The 16,644-nt window shown below is 41.2% G+C and overlaps 3 protein-coding genes across 3 annotated transcripts; 1 reads left to right on the top strand and 2 right to left on the bottom strand.

The window, feature by feature from the left end:
- Positions 1-6,239: 6,239 nt before the first annotated feature.
- Positions 6,240-7,193, top strand: LOC309350708 (olfactory receptor 5AR1-like; the record flags this gene model as incomplete). The annotated part of the gene is made up of 1 exon (XM_081877791.1): positions 6,240-7,193. One exon carries the CDS (start codon positions 6,240-6,242, stop codon positions 7,191-7,193), a length of 954 nt encoding a protein of 317 aa, XP_081733917.1.
- Positions 7,194-10,239: 3,046 nt separating this feature from the next.
- Positions 10,240-11,175, bottom strand: LOC309350883 (olfactory receptor 5AR1-like; the record flags this gene model as incomplete). The annotated part of the gene is made up of 1 exon (XM_081878167.1): positions 10,240-11,175. The coding sequence occupies one exon, from the start codon at positions 11,173-11,175 to the stop codon at positions 10,240-10,242; it is 936 nt and encodes a 311-aa protein (XP_081734293.1).
- Positions 11,176-14,378: 3,203 nt separating this feature from the next.
- LOC309350743 (olfactory receptor 5AR1-like) lies at positions 14,379-15,992 on the bottom strand (the record flags this gene model as incomplete). The annotated part of the gene is made up of 2 exons (XM_081877898.1): positions 15,932-15,992; positions 14,379-15,333 (listed from the first exon to the last, which is right to left on the bottom strand). The coding sequence occupies exon 2, from the start codon at positions 15,324-15,326 to the stop codon at positions 14,379-14,381; it is 948 nt and encodes a 315-aa protein (XP_081734024.1). The 5' UTR covers positions 15,327-15,333; positions 15,932-15,992.
- Positions 15,993-16,644: the final 652 nt, after the last annotated feature.

The following is a 16,644-nucleotide window of genomic DNA, read 5'->3' as shown; positions in this document are numbered from 1 at the left end:
AACCTCCAGCTATTTCCAAGCACTCACCTCTTCCTCCTTGTTTCCAAGGTTAGATAAGTGTTCCCCTGCATAGCTTTGGTTTAGATTGTGAAGATCTAGGTATTTTCAAATAATTCCAAAGAATCCAGTAATATGTTGTCCAAATAAAAGGGAAAAGGAAAAAAAGAAAAGAAAAAGGGAAGAAGATTCCGGTGCTCTGGTCTTCACCAATCGTTTTATCTGGCCTGACTACAAGCCAAACCTCCAGCTATTCCCAGGCACTCACTTTTCCCCCAAAGTTAGATGAGTGTTCTCCTGCGTAGCTTTGGTTTAGATTGTGAAGATCCAGGTATTTTCAAATAATTCCGGAGAATCCAGTAAGATGTTCTCAAATCTAGGAACTGTCACTTCAAGTTCAAGATCAATATTATATCCAATAGAGTTCAAGATCAAGATCAATATTATATCCAATAGTGTTCAAGTTCAGCAATCAAGTTCAAACAGTATTAGCCTCACAGAAGGTATTTCTCACCAGAGGGATTAAGGTAGCCTATAAGTCTTCCACTTACAAATCTTTCCCTAGCAGTTGGCAGATAGTCAGAAAACAGAAGTTGACTTCCTTTTTCATTTCCATTTTCACCAAATTAAAAGAAAAAAAGGAAAGAAAAGGAAAGAAAATCCCATGATGTTTCGGCTTAGTAAAATTAGAATAAAAATCTCCTGCTTACCATGGCAGTCTGAGACTTGGACTCACAGATTTTGATGCAAGCGCGAGAGCTCTCAACCCCCCCCCCACTTGCCTTTCAACAATGTTTTACCGGGTGTGTGTGTGTGTGTGTGTGTGGTGGCAGAACATCACGCTCTGCCGGACCCTTCGGCGTTACACAACCCCTAGTGGAACTTTTTTTTGGGGGGGAGCCTTGCCGTGGTGCTTTCCCCTTTATACCCAGCAGGTCTCGAACTGATCAAACGATCAGTTCTGCACTGCATTTTCCTATTAGCAGGAAACCGGAAGTGCCAAAAAAACACAAACTTTTTCCACTTGTGCCTCTCACTTTATGGCCATTACAATATTTCATTAAATTAAGTCAGTTCTTTTTCAAGATGAGTTTGAGTTTCAAATAGATATTAACCAAGAAAGAAAATCTGCATTTGTGTTTTTTTGTGTGAGCAGTCTACTGAGTTGCCTGTTTTTCTACACCTGCTGAGTGGCAGTTGTAGTCCATAGTGTGTAAATGGCTTGATTCATTCACTTTTGGTGGTTAGGTGCAGGAAGCAGGTTTAGCCTAAGCGATCTTCTTAGGAGTTGGCCACAAGGCTGGCTTTTTGGACTCTTTGGCCCAGGGGCTCCCCTCGGAGTTTACAGTTGATTTCTGCTCTTGCAGAAGTTTCCTTCTGCAGGTTTTTATTGGTTCAGTTTCAGAATCAATAAAGTGGCTTGAAAGCCAACCTAAAGTGTCTGACTTTTTATTCAGCCACCAGGTCACAACAGCAGTACTCAGTGATCTAAATAATGGAATAACTAGACTGTGAGTGAATGGTCTTTGTCCTGCTCTATGTTACTCTCTTTTATTTAAAAATTATACCTCATATTTATTTATCTGATTATTTCACAGTGGCTCCCATCTAAAAAAGCCCACATAAAAAGTCCAAACTGCTAAAATCAATTTTGGTACTCATTTTTAATAAACAGTGTATACCAACAGAAGGGTAAAATAAAGCCACACTAAAACTCAGCAGAGTAAAATAGTTCTAGCTGCTAATCTGAAGTTTAAAGTGGGAATATCAGATGAATGTCTCTCAGGAGGGTATTCTACAATCTGGGTGCTTAGAAAGAAAAGGCCCTGTCTTACATCCCAATCAGTTATGCTTCTCAACATGGTGAGACACACCAAAGGACCTCTGACGTTGATCACAACTGATGCACAGGATTGTGTGAATTGCAATGGGATTTATTTTAGGCCAAAATGGTTCGCCAGTAGTGGCTTAGTCATGCTGGCCACATGACCCAGAAGGTGTACGGCAGCACGCTCGGCCAATAAAGCGAAATGAGCACCGCAACCCCAGAGTTGGCCATGACTAGACCTAATTGTTGGGGTTCCCTTTACCTTTACCTAGGCTGGGCCCCCTTTTGCCTGTTGGGGTAAGGACTAGAGGAGCTTCAACTGAGGGGCAGAGTTCTGACCTTGTCATGATCCTGTGGGGTGTCACAGGAAAAAGATCTCCCTCTGACTTTTTTGAGGCGATGGAGTTATTTGTACAGATGCAGAAATGGCATTGGGCAGGATCAACATAATAAACGGGGCTCCTCATAAGGGGTCTGAGGAGGGGGATTGGCCATGGAACCCCAAGCTTAGGAGTTGAATTCCTGGTTGGAATCCTCACCCTGGTCAGCCAGCAAGATCTTGCAAGCTTTGCCTGCACCACAAGGTTCAACACTATCGGCACATGCCTCCACATTTGGTGGGAATGCTCCAAAATTCAACATTTTTGGACATCAGTCTTAGAAGAAATCTGCAAAATAACAAAACAGGTATTAGAAGCAACCCTAGAACTGATCCTATTAAATATCTTCCAAGAGAACAATGCACACTCAGAATACAAAGAACTCATAAGACACTTTCCAATTATAAGTATTTTGGCACTGTTGGGTTGGCTTCAATGTTCATGAGTTTGGGAATAGACAATGATACCCCTTTTTGAGGAGTGAGGTTATTACCCCTCTACTACTATCCATACTAGGTTGCTCAACCATTGCTACTGTGTCCTTTCTTCTGGCAAATCAAGATAATAAGGTGACAGCAAAAACTGCATTTTTTTTAGCAGGGGCAATTGGAATAAGATATTTTATTTGATTATTGATGTATACCTCCAGAACCTATTTTTTATAGTTAAGTATTTATCCCTGTCTTCAGTATATTCCATTGTATTTCATTGCTATGGCTAGTGGCTGATGCAAATAAAGAGTCTTCTGATTCTACCATACTCTTTATCAATGAGCTTATTTGAAAACAAGGTAGAGAAAAATAACTAATGAGGATTGGGACCATATTGTGTGGGCTGAATGGAAAGCCAGTAGTCCTGTTTCAAACCAATTAAGGATGAACAGTGGGAACAAGAACAAATTCCCACACAGCATGTCCTCTGGCGATTATGCTGAGAGGTCCTACACAACATTTTAATGATACAGCTCTCATTCATATATTTCAGGGATTTGGTTTCTAGACCAAATGAAGTATAAAATGAGCAGTTCTATCTACGCATCTTGATTTGGAAGGCTTTAGAAATGACATCTATCATCTTCACAGGTAAAGTTACTTGGGCTATGTTGACTAACCTGATAAAATCTCAGTTATACAGAATTTATTTTCATTTTCTGTTCACAAAAGTTGTATGGCTGGCAGACCTTGCTACATGTTGTCTCCTGCATGTTGCCTGTGACTGTTAAGAGACCAACAGATAATGCAGATCTCCATAAATGTGGACTGAAACTAATTAGCCAAGCAGTGTTTTCATGAGGCTTTGCAGCCAAAGGGAAGAGATAGCTCAGTTGGTAGAGCATGAGATTCTTAATCTGAGGGTTGTGGGTTCAAGCCATATTGCAGGGGATTGGACTAGATGATCGTTGTGGTCTCTTCCAACTCCAAAATTCTCTGGTTCTATGTATTTGCAGCTTAAACATTCCAGGCATGTTCCTTTTTTACTTGGCACAGCAGCCTAACAAATGAATGGGAAGACACCCTTTCAGTAGGAAGAATAGAACAATTCTTCCCAGCTTTAAATTTCTGTTTACTCAGGTGGCAGAGATGATGACATTAAAAGTAAAAAGAATAAGGAAAAAGAAACACGAAATTATTTGGAAGCCTAAAATTTTATGGATTTGGAAAGACTAGATGGAACTCTCCCTTTGCTGTAGTAGCGTGCTACAAGGGCTGATTAAGGATGTTCTAAAAGATCAACGTTTTGTGAACAAAACATATGGATGATGTGGAAAACTTGTGATGCTAGTCATAATTAGACATTGGTGAATCAGTTTCTCTTAGTGCCTCATTTTTCCAGTGACTAATTTGCAGTTTGCAAAGTTTTATTTTTTTTAAAAAAATGCATATCAATTTTTGATGGTATTTTGCCTAATCAAGAAAAAATATTACAGAATCCAAACACTTCCATTTATCATTCTAAGCTTCTTGGGGAAAGTGGGTACTATGTTTGTAGATATCATCCACTCCTGTCAAAACGTATAGTCATTTTTTTAAAAAAAATCCTAGTTAGTGAATGGGCAAAATGAATTAGGCTAAGACAGTGCCATTCAGTGCCACACTTTTCTAACCATTCTGTCCGTGCACACATTACTGCTTGTCAGATAAAATGACCCCTGTCTCTTTCCTCTGTGTACTGGTTACCCAACCCCCTTGCGTCAATTTCTGGGGTGTTGGGGGAAGAAGAGGGGGGAAAGTGTAAAAGTGTAAGTCTGTGTCTTCCTCTGACTGGGCTGGTTAGGTGAATCCTGCCTTTAGTTTCTAATCTCAAATTGCATCTCGGAGAAAAGCAGGTGTGTGAGCATTTTGCAGTGGAGAGCAGAGATAGGGTTCAACACCCTCTCCTGCCTTTCATTTGAAATTGCTCCCTACCCCGCTGTTTTGTGCCAATCTTTAGCACAACCTGCATTCTTAGGTTATAAGTCTGTCCTGTACTGACTTACGGTTGCATAACATTGAAACCTCAGCTCGGAGTTTGCAATATTATGCACATGTATTTGGGCATAAAATCTACTGAGGTCAGAGTAGCTAATGCCTCAGTAAAACAAGAAAACATGGGATTGCAACTTCCCACCTTCTTTTAAAATATGGGGAAACTCTGCCCATGCTATATATTTTATTAATTATGATGAGAGGTCCTAAAATGTGAACAGTGAAAATAAGGAATGAGTGACAAACCTACATTTGTGCTAGGTCAAAATATTATCTTCTACAGAAAATAGCATATGATAAAATAAAGATGACTACCATTGCATCACATCTGAGGTTGCCCACATGAATGGCACATTGTGTATTATGAGTGAAATGACCATGGCTTCCATTGGTTTGGTTCAGAAATAAACTAGACACACACACACACAAAGAAATGGGGGAAAGGAGACTGAACATTTATGTGCCAATCTGTTTTTTGCTCCCTGACCCTCAATTGGTAACAAGAACTGTCCCGGTCATTTGCTGTTAGTAGGCTGTGGAGAAGAATCCGAACATCCACAGAGGACCCTTGAGACAAGAGCAAGTGAAGAATTCTTGATTGCTTACCTCTTCTGTGAGGTAAGAACTTTGAGTTCCTAAAGCTCATTTCTGGGGTGAACTTGCCAGGGTTGAGAGAGGAAGGGTGAAGAGAATATTACTTTACATGTTGCTATGTGTTACACCTAGAGAAAAGGTTAAGCAGCTCCATGTCACCCTAGTCATAAGCATGTGGCCTCATAAAACTACTGCTGTTTGGAACAAAATGTTAAAGATGATTTGCTATTCTGTGTCATATCGAGTATGGAAGTAATTCTCTTTCATCATTGTTCTCAAATGAGAGCACACCTTTCTTAAATAGAAGAGGGAAACTTCACAATTATTGAGTTTGGGATTCACGGATAATCGGAATATGCACTTTCTCCTCTAGCAAGCTGATTTACATGTCATGACAGAACATTCAGAAGAACCTAGCACTTAATTCCTCCCATTGTGCTTCAAGTCATGGAACGTGACATTTTAAAAGATTGTCATGGTTTCTGATCCCTTCTGCAATTTTCATACAAGTCATCACTTGATTGTGCATTAATTAGCCCCAATGCTGGTAAAGATAGACATAACTAGGGGTAGATGAGAATTTTAATGAGATTTTAATTTTTTAATGGATTTTAATGAGAAACCACCCAGTTTGCACTTTTCAAACCAATATGATTACCCAAATCTTTCAACCAAATCTAGACTTCTCTGAATTTTTTGATGCAGTTCTCCCACCTAATAATATGGGGGGGGGGAATGCATATATTTTGGAAAGGGTGTACAAAAATGAATACATTACTGGAAATAATGCAGAGAACTGAATTAGGTGAAATCACTTGCCAATATGTATATATTAATTGAAACTTCATGCAAAAATGTGTTTATTGAAAGAAATTCACACAAAAATGCTGACACATTTTCATGAGAATTTTAAAGAATAAATCAATAAAATTACTTGTTTTTTATTTCCTTTTTGCTTTTCCTCCTAGGGAAACTATGGGATTAATGATGGAGTACCGAAATCAAACCATGGTGACTGAATTCATCTTCATAGGCTTTATGGAACATCCAGAAATGTGGGCCCTTCTCTTCCTGCTGTTCCTCTTGATCTACATTGTCACAGTGTCAGGGAATATTGGCATCATCATCCTAGCCACCCTTGATGCAAACCTGCACACGCCCATGTACTTTTTCCTCAGCAACCTATCCTTGGTTGACGTTGGCTATTCCACTACTATCGCTCCCAGGTTGCTGATGACCTTTCTGGAGAGCAATAATGCTATTGCATTCACAGAGTGTACCGTGCAATTTTTCTTTTTCTGTCTGTTTGTCACAGTTGAAGCTTGCCTTCTAGCTATTATGGCTTATGATCGCTTCACTGCCATTTGCAACCCATTACTCTATTTTGTTGCCATGTCGAAAAAGCTCTGCATAGTCTTAGTAACTGGTGCATATATTTGTGGCTTTGTGAATTCAGCTGTTCAGGCTTCGTTGATATTTAGCCTTTCTTTCTGCAGCTCAAATGTTATCAATCATTTCTTTTGTGACATCCCTCCCATCCTGAAACTTTCCTGTTCAAGCACAGAAGTGGCTAACACTGTGCATTTCATCTTTTCTACTGCAATAGTCACAACCACTTTGTTGATTATCCTCATCTCCTATATCTACATCATTTTTGCCATCCTGCGGATTCGCTCTGCCCAGGGCAGACACAAAGCTTTTTCCACCTGTGCCTCCCACCTCACGTCTGTCACAATCTTCTATGGGACCATTATCTTTATGTATCTGAGGCCCAATTCCAGTGTCTCAATGGATGAAGATAAAATTGTTTCGGTGTTCTATACTCTTGTGATCCCCATGCTAAATCCATTGATCTACAGTCTGAGAAATAAAGATGTGAAGGATGCTTTCATAAGGATGAGAGGGAAGATTTCATTAAGATCTCATTAAATTAATTCAGTTATTCTTCAAGATGAGTTTGAGTTTCCAGTAGATAATAACCAAGAAAGTGTGTATTTGTTCTATCTCTCTCTGTGTGTGTCCTGGTGTGTTGCTTTTTTTGCCCATTCCACACTTAATAGTCAGGAGGGGGCATTAATAGTACATGGCATGGTTGGCTGGCATCTGTGTGTCTTGGGGGAGAATGGATGAGTTTGTCCTCATGGGTGAAGTCAAACCGTTGGAGAGTTACATTGGGCAGTTGGACATTGGGGGAACCTTGATATTGGGTAGAGGGCATCTTGTAGCCTCTGCCTGCCCCTCCTTGGTTAAAGGCATTTTGTTAAAGGGATCCAGTGGGTGGGGTGGCCTATGACTGATGCCCAGACAGGGACCAAGGTCATATCACACCTCTAACAGGGACCTGCCAGGGGGATCCGCTATTTGATGTAGGTCATAGGCCCACTCCCCATGGTGGTCTACCATTAGATGCATTCCCAGCAGACGGGCTGGAGTGATTTAAACTGGCTTCACCCAATGTTTATGGTCTTTCCTCCTTTGGTCACAACTGTAGATACATGATCTGTCTCCAGGCATAAGTTGAAATCTCCTTTCTTGTAACTTAAATCCATTGGTTTGGGTCCTAGCCCCCCAAAAAGGACAAAACAATCTTGCTTCACATTCCACGTGACAGCTCTTTATTTATTTGAAGATGACTATAGTATCACCTCCCAGTCTTCTCTTTTCCAGGTTAAAAACACCCAGCTCCCTTAACCATTCCTAATAAGGCTTGGTTTCCGGACCTTTTATCACCTTGGTTGCCCTCCTCTGCACACATTCTGGGGATCACGTAAAACCCCCCAAAGTGGCATGTCTGGGAATTTCCAGAGGTATGGCAACCCTACTATTAACTCATGTTCACCAGGGCCTTTTAAACTTCAGATTAGCAGCCGATCCATTTTATTCTACTGTGTTTTTGTCTGGGTTGCCTAGTTTTTATACTAATTTTATTTGGTCCCTCTGTTAGTTTTAACTGATTACTAAAATTGAGTGCTAACCATGATTTTAGTAGTTTGAACTGTTTTCATTGTCTTTTAACAATTTTATGATTCTCTGCAAACCATGACGGCTTTGATTTATATTTCAAAAGTGAAGTATAAAGTATAAAGTATAAAGAAGTATATTTTTAAAAAATAATTTAAAAAGGTAACATTGAGCAGGAAATAAAGCACTCCCTCCCAGCTCAAGCATTCCACCATTTATATCTGTGAGTATTGTGATGGTGACCTGATGGCCAAACCAATCAAAACCTCCAGAGGGAAAACCCCTCTAAGTGCAGAAATTAACTACAAACACAAATCCTGAAACCCAAGAGGGAACCCAACCCCTGCCCGTGAGAAATGATGATGTGGCAGTAGTACCACCTACCCACTTTACCTGATCACACCCTGAAGGCAAATAAGCAGGTTTCCCCTGCGTGACTCCAGCCCAGGGTCCCAGAGCTCCTAGCAGATGAGGCAAGTTGGTCTCATAGGTGTTCTCTATCCAGCTCCAGGGCCCCAGAGTCCCAAGATTCAACTTCAGGGACATCCCCTCACCCAAAAGGTGCCTAAGGAGATCACCTAGGTTAAAGCTCCTTCCTACACCTAACCATCCAAAGTGACTTAATCAACATATTTATATGCCACGAGAGTGGAGGGCAACCTATAAACTTCAGGAGCAAGGCTTCAACACCTCCCAAATGCATTGCATCAGGAAGATTTGGGGCATGGCAAAGCAGGACAGAGTCTCAAACAAAGATGTGGTCTTCCAAACCTACATTCCCATCACGTTCACCTCCCAGAATCTCTCAGTGACATCTATGCTGGCTTGGTCATGACCACAGAATGGAAAACGACAGGATCCCCAAGGACATGCTGCAAAGGGAGCTGGCTTCTGACACCAGGCCAATTGGCAGACCAACTCTGTGTTGTGAAAGATGTCTGTAAACGGGACGGGAAGGCTGGCAACATTAACTCCGTTGTGTGGGAATCCCTTGCAGGTGGCCATAGTGCCTGGAGACAGTCAGGTTGTGTATTCACAGCAGTGACGAGAGGAGGAAGGACTGCTGGATGGAGTGCAGAAAGAAGGAACGCCATGGTGCATCTTTAGCAGCAAAACCAGATGCCTTCATCTGCCCCAGAACCAGCAAAACATGCCTCGCCTGTATCAGTCTCTACAGCCAAAGCAGGTGCTGTAAATCTCCAGCACTTTGACTTCACCCATGAAGGCACACTCATCCATTGTTTCCCAGGGCCGACAGAAGACAGCCAATCATGCTGTGGAATACTAATACCACCTACTGATGACTCAGAGAGGAATAGGCAAAAAAAAAAAAAAAAGTAAGTGCAACCCACTAGAACAGTGGTGGCAAACCTATGGCACACGTGCCAGAGTAGGCACATGGAGCCCTCTCTGTGGGAACGTGCACCATCGCCCCAGCATTGCCATTCTAGGTTTACATCTGCCCCCCATGCCATTGCAGGGTGGAAATGCTCCCTAGAGCACTCTCTGCCCACAGCAGCGTTGGGGGAAGTAGCATTCCCACCAAGCAGCTGGTTTCCGGCTGCGCCGCTACCGCCATGCCGCTGTGGGTGTGAAACTGTGTAGGAAAAGGAAAAGGTGCACATGATTGGTTGCTCCGTCAAGGTTTTTTGTTGATTGCTCCCTGACAGCGAATGTTGAGACTATCGGTTGCTTCTGCTTCCTTCTTGCATGTGAGTTGGTCCAACAACTCAACAACTCTGAGCAATCCTACCGCAAAAAGCTCAACAACTCTGGGGGCATGGTATACACAAAAAATTGAAGTATATTCAAGTGTTTATCCCATAAGTGCCGTTTTGGCACTTTGTGATAAATATGTGGGTTTTGGGTTGCAGTTTGGGCACTCGATCTCTAAAAGGTTTGCCACCACTGCACTAGGACAATTACACATGCACACACAAATGAAACAAATACACATTTTATGTCTTGGTTAATATGTATTGGAAACTGAAACTCATCTTGAAAAGGAAATGTATTAATTGAATGAAATCTTCCCTCTCAACCTGATGAAAGCATCCTTCACATCTTTATTTCTCAAACTGTAGATCAATGGATTTAGCATTGGGATCACAAGCGTATAGAACACTGAAACAATTTTATCTTCATCCGTTGAGACACTGGAATTGGGCCTCAGATACATAAAGATGATGGTCCCATAGAAGATTGCGACAGACGTGAGGTGGGAGGCACAGGTGGAAAAAGCTTTGTGTCTGCCCTGGGCAGAGCGAATCCGCAGGATAGCAAAAATAATGTAGATATAGGAGATGAGGATAATCAACAAAGTGCTCATGATTATTGCAGTAGAAAAGATGAAATGCACAGTGTTAGCCACTTCTTTGTTTGAACAGGAAAGTTTCAGGATGGGAGGAAGGTCACAAAAGAAATGATTGATAACATTTGAGCTGCAGAAGGACAGGCTAAATATGAATGAAGTCTGAGCAGCTGAATTTACAAAGCCACAAATATATGCACTTGTTACTAACACCAGACAGAGCTTTTTAGACATGGCAACAAAATAAAGTAACGGGTTGCAAATGGCAGTGAAGCGATCATAAGCCATAACAGCTAGAAGGCAAGTTTCAACTGTGACAAACAGACAGAAAAAGAAGAATTGCACGGTACACTCTGAGAACGGAATAGTGCTATTCTTTTGTAGGAATGTCATCAGCAACCTAGGAGCGATAGTGGTGGAATAGCCAATGTCAACCAAGGATAAGTTGCTGAGGAAAAAGTACATTGGGGTATGAAGGTTTGCATCAAGAGCAGCTAGGATGATGATGCCAAGATTTCCTGAGACTGTGACAATGTAGATCAAGATAAATGCCATGAAGAGAATGGTCCACAACTTTGGATGGTCCATGAAGCCCAGAAGGATGTATTCAGTAACAATGCTGTGATTCGTGTATTCCATTATTTACCCCAAAGTTTCCCTAGGAGGAAGGAAATGAAATTGTGAAACAAGTACCGTATATATTTTTAATCCTCATGAAAATTTCCTAGCAGTTTAGTGCAAATTTCTTCTAATAAGCACATTTTTCTATGCTGTTTAACTAATACGAATTTTTTTGAAGTGATTTTCCCTAATGTAATCCAGTTTTGAAGGTTATTTTCACCAATATATGCATTTTTGTACCTAATGTTCTTTTTAGAAGGTGGCATAATAATACACAGGGAAGTCCACATTTCTAAGGATAGCTGAATTTTGGTCTGCATATTGGTTCAAGAAGTACAAATTAAGTCATTTCCACTAAAATGCAAACAAAAGTAATTTTAACCTCCATCGCTAGTGGACCTCAAAAATCCACCCAAAAATCTGGGACCGATTCTTCCTATCAGCTCCCATGACCTTAAGCACAGTGGGAGAATTCAGTATCACCTTCCTGGCAGGCCAAAGCCCTTGAGGCGGGTAGGCTAATGAAAGGCATTAACTAGTAAGGAAGTGTCACCCTTGGAATGTCCTATGGACTTAGAGTTACATGAGGACCACATTTGTCACAGTCCTGAATGTCACAGTCCTGACATTCTTTACTCCCTGTATATATAAAGAGTATATGCATGTTAGTATGTCATAGTGATTCAGTCTCCTGTTGGCTGAAACCATGAAGAAAATGTTTAACAGTAATTGGAACAACAAATGCTCCTGGCTGGAATCTGTCTCCGGTGACATCTGTTTTTGCTAAAGTCACTTAAAGGGAAAATACTGGAACTTTCTCTGTTAGTGTTTTAAACAACTGGAAGACTGCACTGGATATCAAAACAGGATTTTCCAAGTACTGCACTTCAACTAAAGCACTCCTACCCAGCCTCTGCTTTAAACTGAAACACACACAACATTTATTCCTCAAAGTCAGTGTTTAAGATGGGAATTGTAGTCCACTAAAATAACAATGGCAAGGACCTCTTTTCACACCAAAATCAGACATTTCAACTTTCTACATTACACAACAACATAATTTATTGCCCCCCAAAATACCACTGGCTAGTTGAAGCCGCCTTTGTGAATCAATATAGCTCTATCTTCAGTCCTGGTTTTAGTCTGAAAAACTCATCCATTTTTCTTAAACATACTCCCCCCTTCCACCACTACTTTCTTTCACTCCAGCATTTTTTTATTCAGCCTCTGATGCAGCCTCCCCCCTCCCATCCACTTCTTCTTGAAATGACCCCTTTGGTCTCCACTTGAAATGAAAATAAATAATAAACACCTTTTTCAGTGCAGACTCTCCAGCCTCCAGTCCTGTCTCTCAGCACTCCATGCTCCACATGGCATCCAGGAGATGCTGTAGGTGGTGAAGGCAGGAGTCCTAGGTTCCTACCACTCCAGTTCTCCAATGCACTCTCCTTATTTACAGCCCTGCATCTCATGCCAGGTGTGCATGAACACTCAAAAAACCCTCTTCCTCCTCTTGTGACCAGCCCAGTTCTTTTCCTTCATCTGCTCTTGCCCTGGAGACTGAGGTCAACTGGGAGGGAAAGATGCAAACCCCCCTGGAGAGTCTATGCAATATTTTGCAGAAATGGGAGTTAATTGGGAGAGGAGAGGAGAGGAGAGGAGAGGAGACTCCCCAGAGAGTCTATGCAGCTTTGGAGCTGGCTCCAGCTGGGATGAAGCTTGCTAGCTCCCTCTTCAACCTTCTTAGTAATATCTGAGCAGGATAGTAACAAGATGAGATTGTAATATTGCTCTATGCTGTCAGTGGCAAAGAAACACAATTCTGTGCATTGATTGTGCTCTACTTCAATATGTATCTCATATCCAGAAGCCTAATTGGTAGGGATGCAAGACAGGGCCTTTTCCAATGTGGCACCCAGGTTGTAGCATTATCTCTCCAGAGAGAAACACCAGACTCCCACCTTTTAAACTTCAGATTAGCAGCCAATCCATTTTATTCTACTGTTTTTTAGTCTGGGTTGCCTAGTTTTTATACTACCGGTAATTTTGTGTGTGTCCCTATTTTGGTTTTAACTGATTACTAAAATTGAGTGCTAACCATCATTTTAGTAGTCTGAAGTGTTTTCATTGTCTTTTAACGATGTTATAGTTCTCTGCAAACCATGATGGCTTTGATTTATATTTAAAATGTGAAGTATAAATTTTTAAATAAATAAAAGAAGGTAACATTGAACAGAAAATAAAGCAGGCCAACTGCAAGACTAGCTCTGCATTACAAAAGATTTCTGCAAACGTAACATGAATGCTAGCAACATTAACCCCATCATTTGGGAATTCCTGGCAGACAACCACAGAGCCTAGAGACAGTCAGATCATGTATCCACAGCAGTGACCAAAGGAGGAAAGACCACTGGGAGGACCACAGAAAGAAGAAATGTCATGGTACATCTGTAGCAGCAAAACTAGATGCCTTCATCGGCCACAGATGCAACTAAACATGTCTCTCTTGTATCAGTCTCTACAGCCACAGCAGCTGCTGTAATTGTGTGCCAGGACTCCTGGACCTGCAGCTCCCTAGGGGTGAATAAATAGACAGGCAACAGTATATATGATTTGTGGATCAAATAGGCCACCACTTTTATTAGTTACAGATGTGAGTGGTTTTTCATAAACATTGGGTGAAGCCAGTTTAAATCACTCCAGCCCATCTGCTGGGAATGCATCTAATGGTAGACCACCATGGGGAGTGGGCCTATGACTTACATCAAATAGGGGATCCCCCTGGGCAGTCCCTGTTAGATGAGTGATATGACCCTGGTCCCTGTCTGGGCATGGGTTATAGGCCACTCCTCTGCCCCGGATCCCTTTAACAAAATACCCTTAACCAAGGAGGGGCAGGCAGAGGCTACAAACTGCCCTCTACCCAATATCAGGGCTTTCCCAATGTCCAACCACCCAACGTAACTCTCCAACGGTTTGACTTCACCCATGAGAACAAACTCATCGTCTCCCAAGACACAAAGATGCCAGCCAACCATGCTATGTACTATTAATGCCACCTCCTGACTATTAAGTGTGGAATGGGCAAAAAAAGAAAAAGAAGAAAAAAAAGCAACACACCAGTAGGACAATTACACACACACACACACAAATAGAACAAATACACACTTTCTTGGTTATTATCTACTGGAAACTCAAACTCATCTAGAGCAATAACTGACTTAATTTAATGAGATCTTTCCATTCATCCTTAGGAAAGCATTCTTCACATCTTTATTTCTCAGACTGTAGATGAAAGGATTTAGCATGGGGATCACAAGAGTATAGAACACTGAAACAATTTTATCTTCATCCGTTGAGACACTGGAATTGGGCCTCAGATACATAAAGATAATGGTCCCATAGAAGATTGTGACAGACGTGAGGTGGGAGGCACAGGTGGAAAAAGCTTTGCGTCTGCCCTGGGCAGAGCGAATCCGCAGGATGGCAAAAATAATGTAGATATAGGAGATGAGGATAATCAACAAAGTGGCCGTGACTATTGCAGTAGAAAAGATGAAATGCACAGTGTTAGCCACTTCTGTGCTTGAACAGGAAAGTTTCAGGATGGGAGGGATATCACAAAAGAAATGATTGATAACATTTGAGCTGCAGAAAGAAAGGCTAAATATCAATGAAGTCTGAGCAGCTGAATTTACAAAGCCACAAATACATGCACCTATTACTAACACCAGACAGAGCTTTTTAGACATGGCAACAAAATAGAGTAATGGGTTGCAAATGGCAGTGAAGCGATCGTAAGCCATAATAGCTAGAAGACAAGTTTCGACTGTGATAAATAAACACAAAAAGAAAAATTGCACGGTACACTCTGTGAATGCAATAGTGCTATTCTTTTGTAGAAAGGTCATCAGCAACCTGGGAGCGATAGTAGTGGAATAGCCAACGTCAACCAAGGATAGGTTGCTGAGGAAAAAGTACATGGGAGTGTGCAAGTTTGCATCAAGGGTGGCTAGTATGATGATGCCAATATTCCCTGACAATGTGACAATGTAGATCAAGAGGAACAGCAGGAAGAGAAGGGCCCACAGCTCTGGATATTCCATAAAGCCAAGAAGGATGAATTCAGTCACCATGGTTTGATTTGTGTACTCCATCATTAATCCCATAGTTTCCCTAGGAGGAAAAGCAAAAATGAAATAAAAAGCAAGTAATTTTATTTTTTTATTCTTAAAAATTCTCATGAAAATGTGTCAGCATTTTAGTGTGAATCTCTTTCACTAAACACATTTTTGCATGCACTTTCAATTAATATTGGCAAGAGATTTCACCTAATTCAGTTCATTTTGTTGTTTTCAGGAATGTACATATGCATTTTTGTACATATTATTTGGTGGAAGAACTGCATAACAAAATTCAGAGTAGTGTAGATTTGGTCTAAAGTTTTTGACTGTCATATTGGTTTGAAAAGTGTAAACTGGGTGGTTTCTCATTAAAACCCAAACCAAATTCTCATCTACCCCTAGTTATGACTATCTTTACCAGCATTGGGGCTAATTAATGCACAATCAAGTGATGACTTGAATGAAAATTGCAGAAAGGATCAGAAACCGTGACAATTTTTTAAAATATCACCTTCCATGACTTAAAGCACAATGGGAGGAATTAAGTGCTGGGTTCTTCTGAATGTTCTGTCATGACAAGTACATTAGCTTGCTAGACAGGATGTTCCATTATCTTCTCCCACTGTGTGCAGTTTGGGGTTTCTCCTTACCAAGGCTATAGGGGAGGAGAGGGAGAAACCCCCGTTGTGAAGTTGGAAGTCATCAAATGGGCTCCTGTTCATGAGAGTTGTTCACTGAATCCCACCAAATAGTTTTAAATGTCAGCCATTGTTGAGCTTAGGCATGAGTCATCAGGTCATAATCAACACATGATGAAAAGGACCCCTGGATGGTGCAGGTATGAGAAGGATTTTTTCCAAGTGAGATGCACATTACCTGGTAGACAGCCTTCTGGAGTATACATGGCAGTTGGGTGGGATCAGATCGGCACACACCCATGAAATCAGAAATCCTCAACTGAAGCCCATTCATTTCTCATGTAAGCATAGTACTCAGAAACAACCAGCTCAGGCATAAGACTTTGAAGAGTCTGGTGCAATCATCAACTGCATGTTTCATATGGTTACATACCCATATTGCTGCTTCCAGAAAGACTTGCTTCCAATATCTTTTTCAGCAGCTTCCATCCATACCACCTGCTATTCTTAAATCTTGGACAATAAAACAAGCTTCAGTAATTAAGGCTGCAGTTAATAGGGGGAGTATATATGGCTGAACGCAATGAGATTTATTTCTGAGCATAATACTCCATATTATATTATGTTTAAGCAAATACAACTGGGCACAGGTTCTTTCTTTTGACTCCCCCCCCCCCCCCGATTTTGTGTCAGTTTGCTGCAAATGTCAAAATGAAAGGCTTTTA

This window comes from Podarcis erhardii (assembly GCF_964252035.2).
Source record: "Podarcis erhardii genome assembly, chromosome: 1".
In the NCBI taxonomy this organism is placed as follows: Eukaryota; Metazoa; Chordata; class Lepidosauria; order Squamata; family Lacertidae; genus Podarcis; species Podarcis erhardii.
This window is presented reverse-complemented; position numbering and strand designations above follow the sequence as displayed.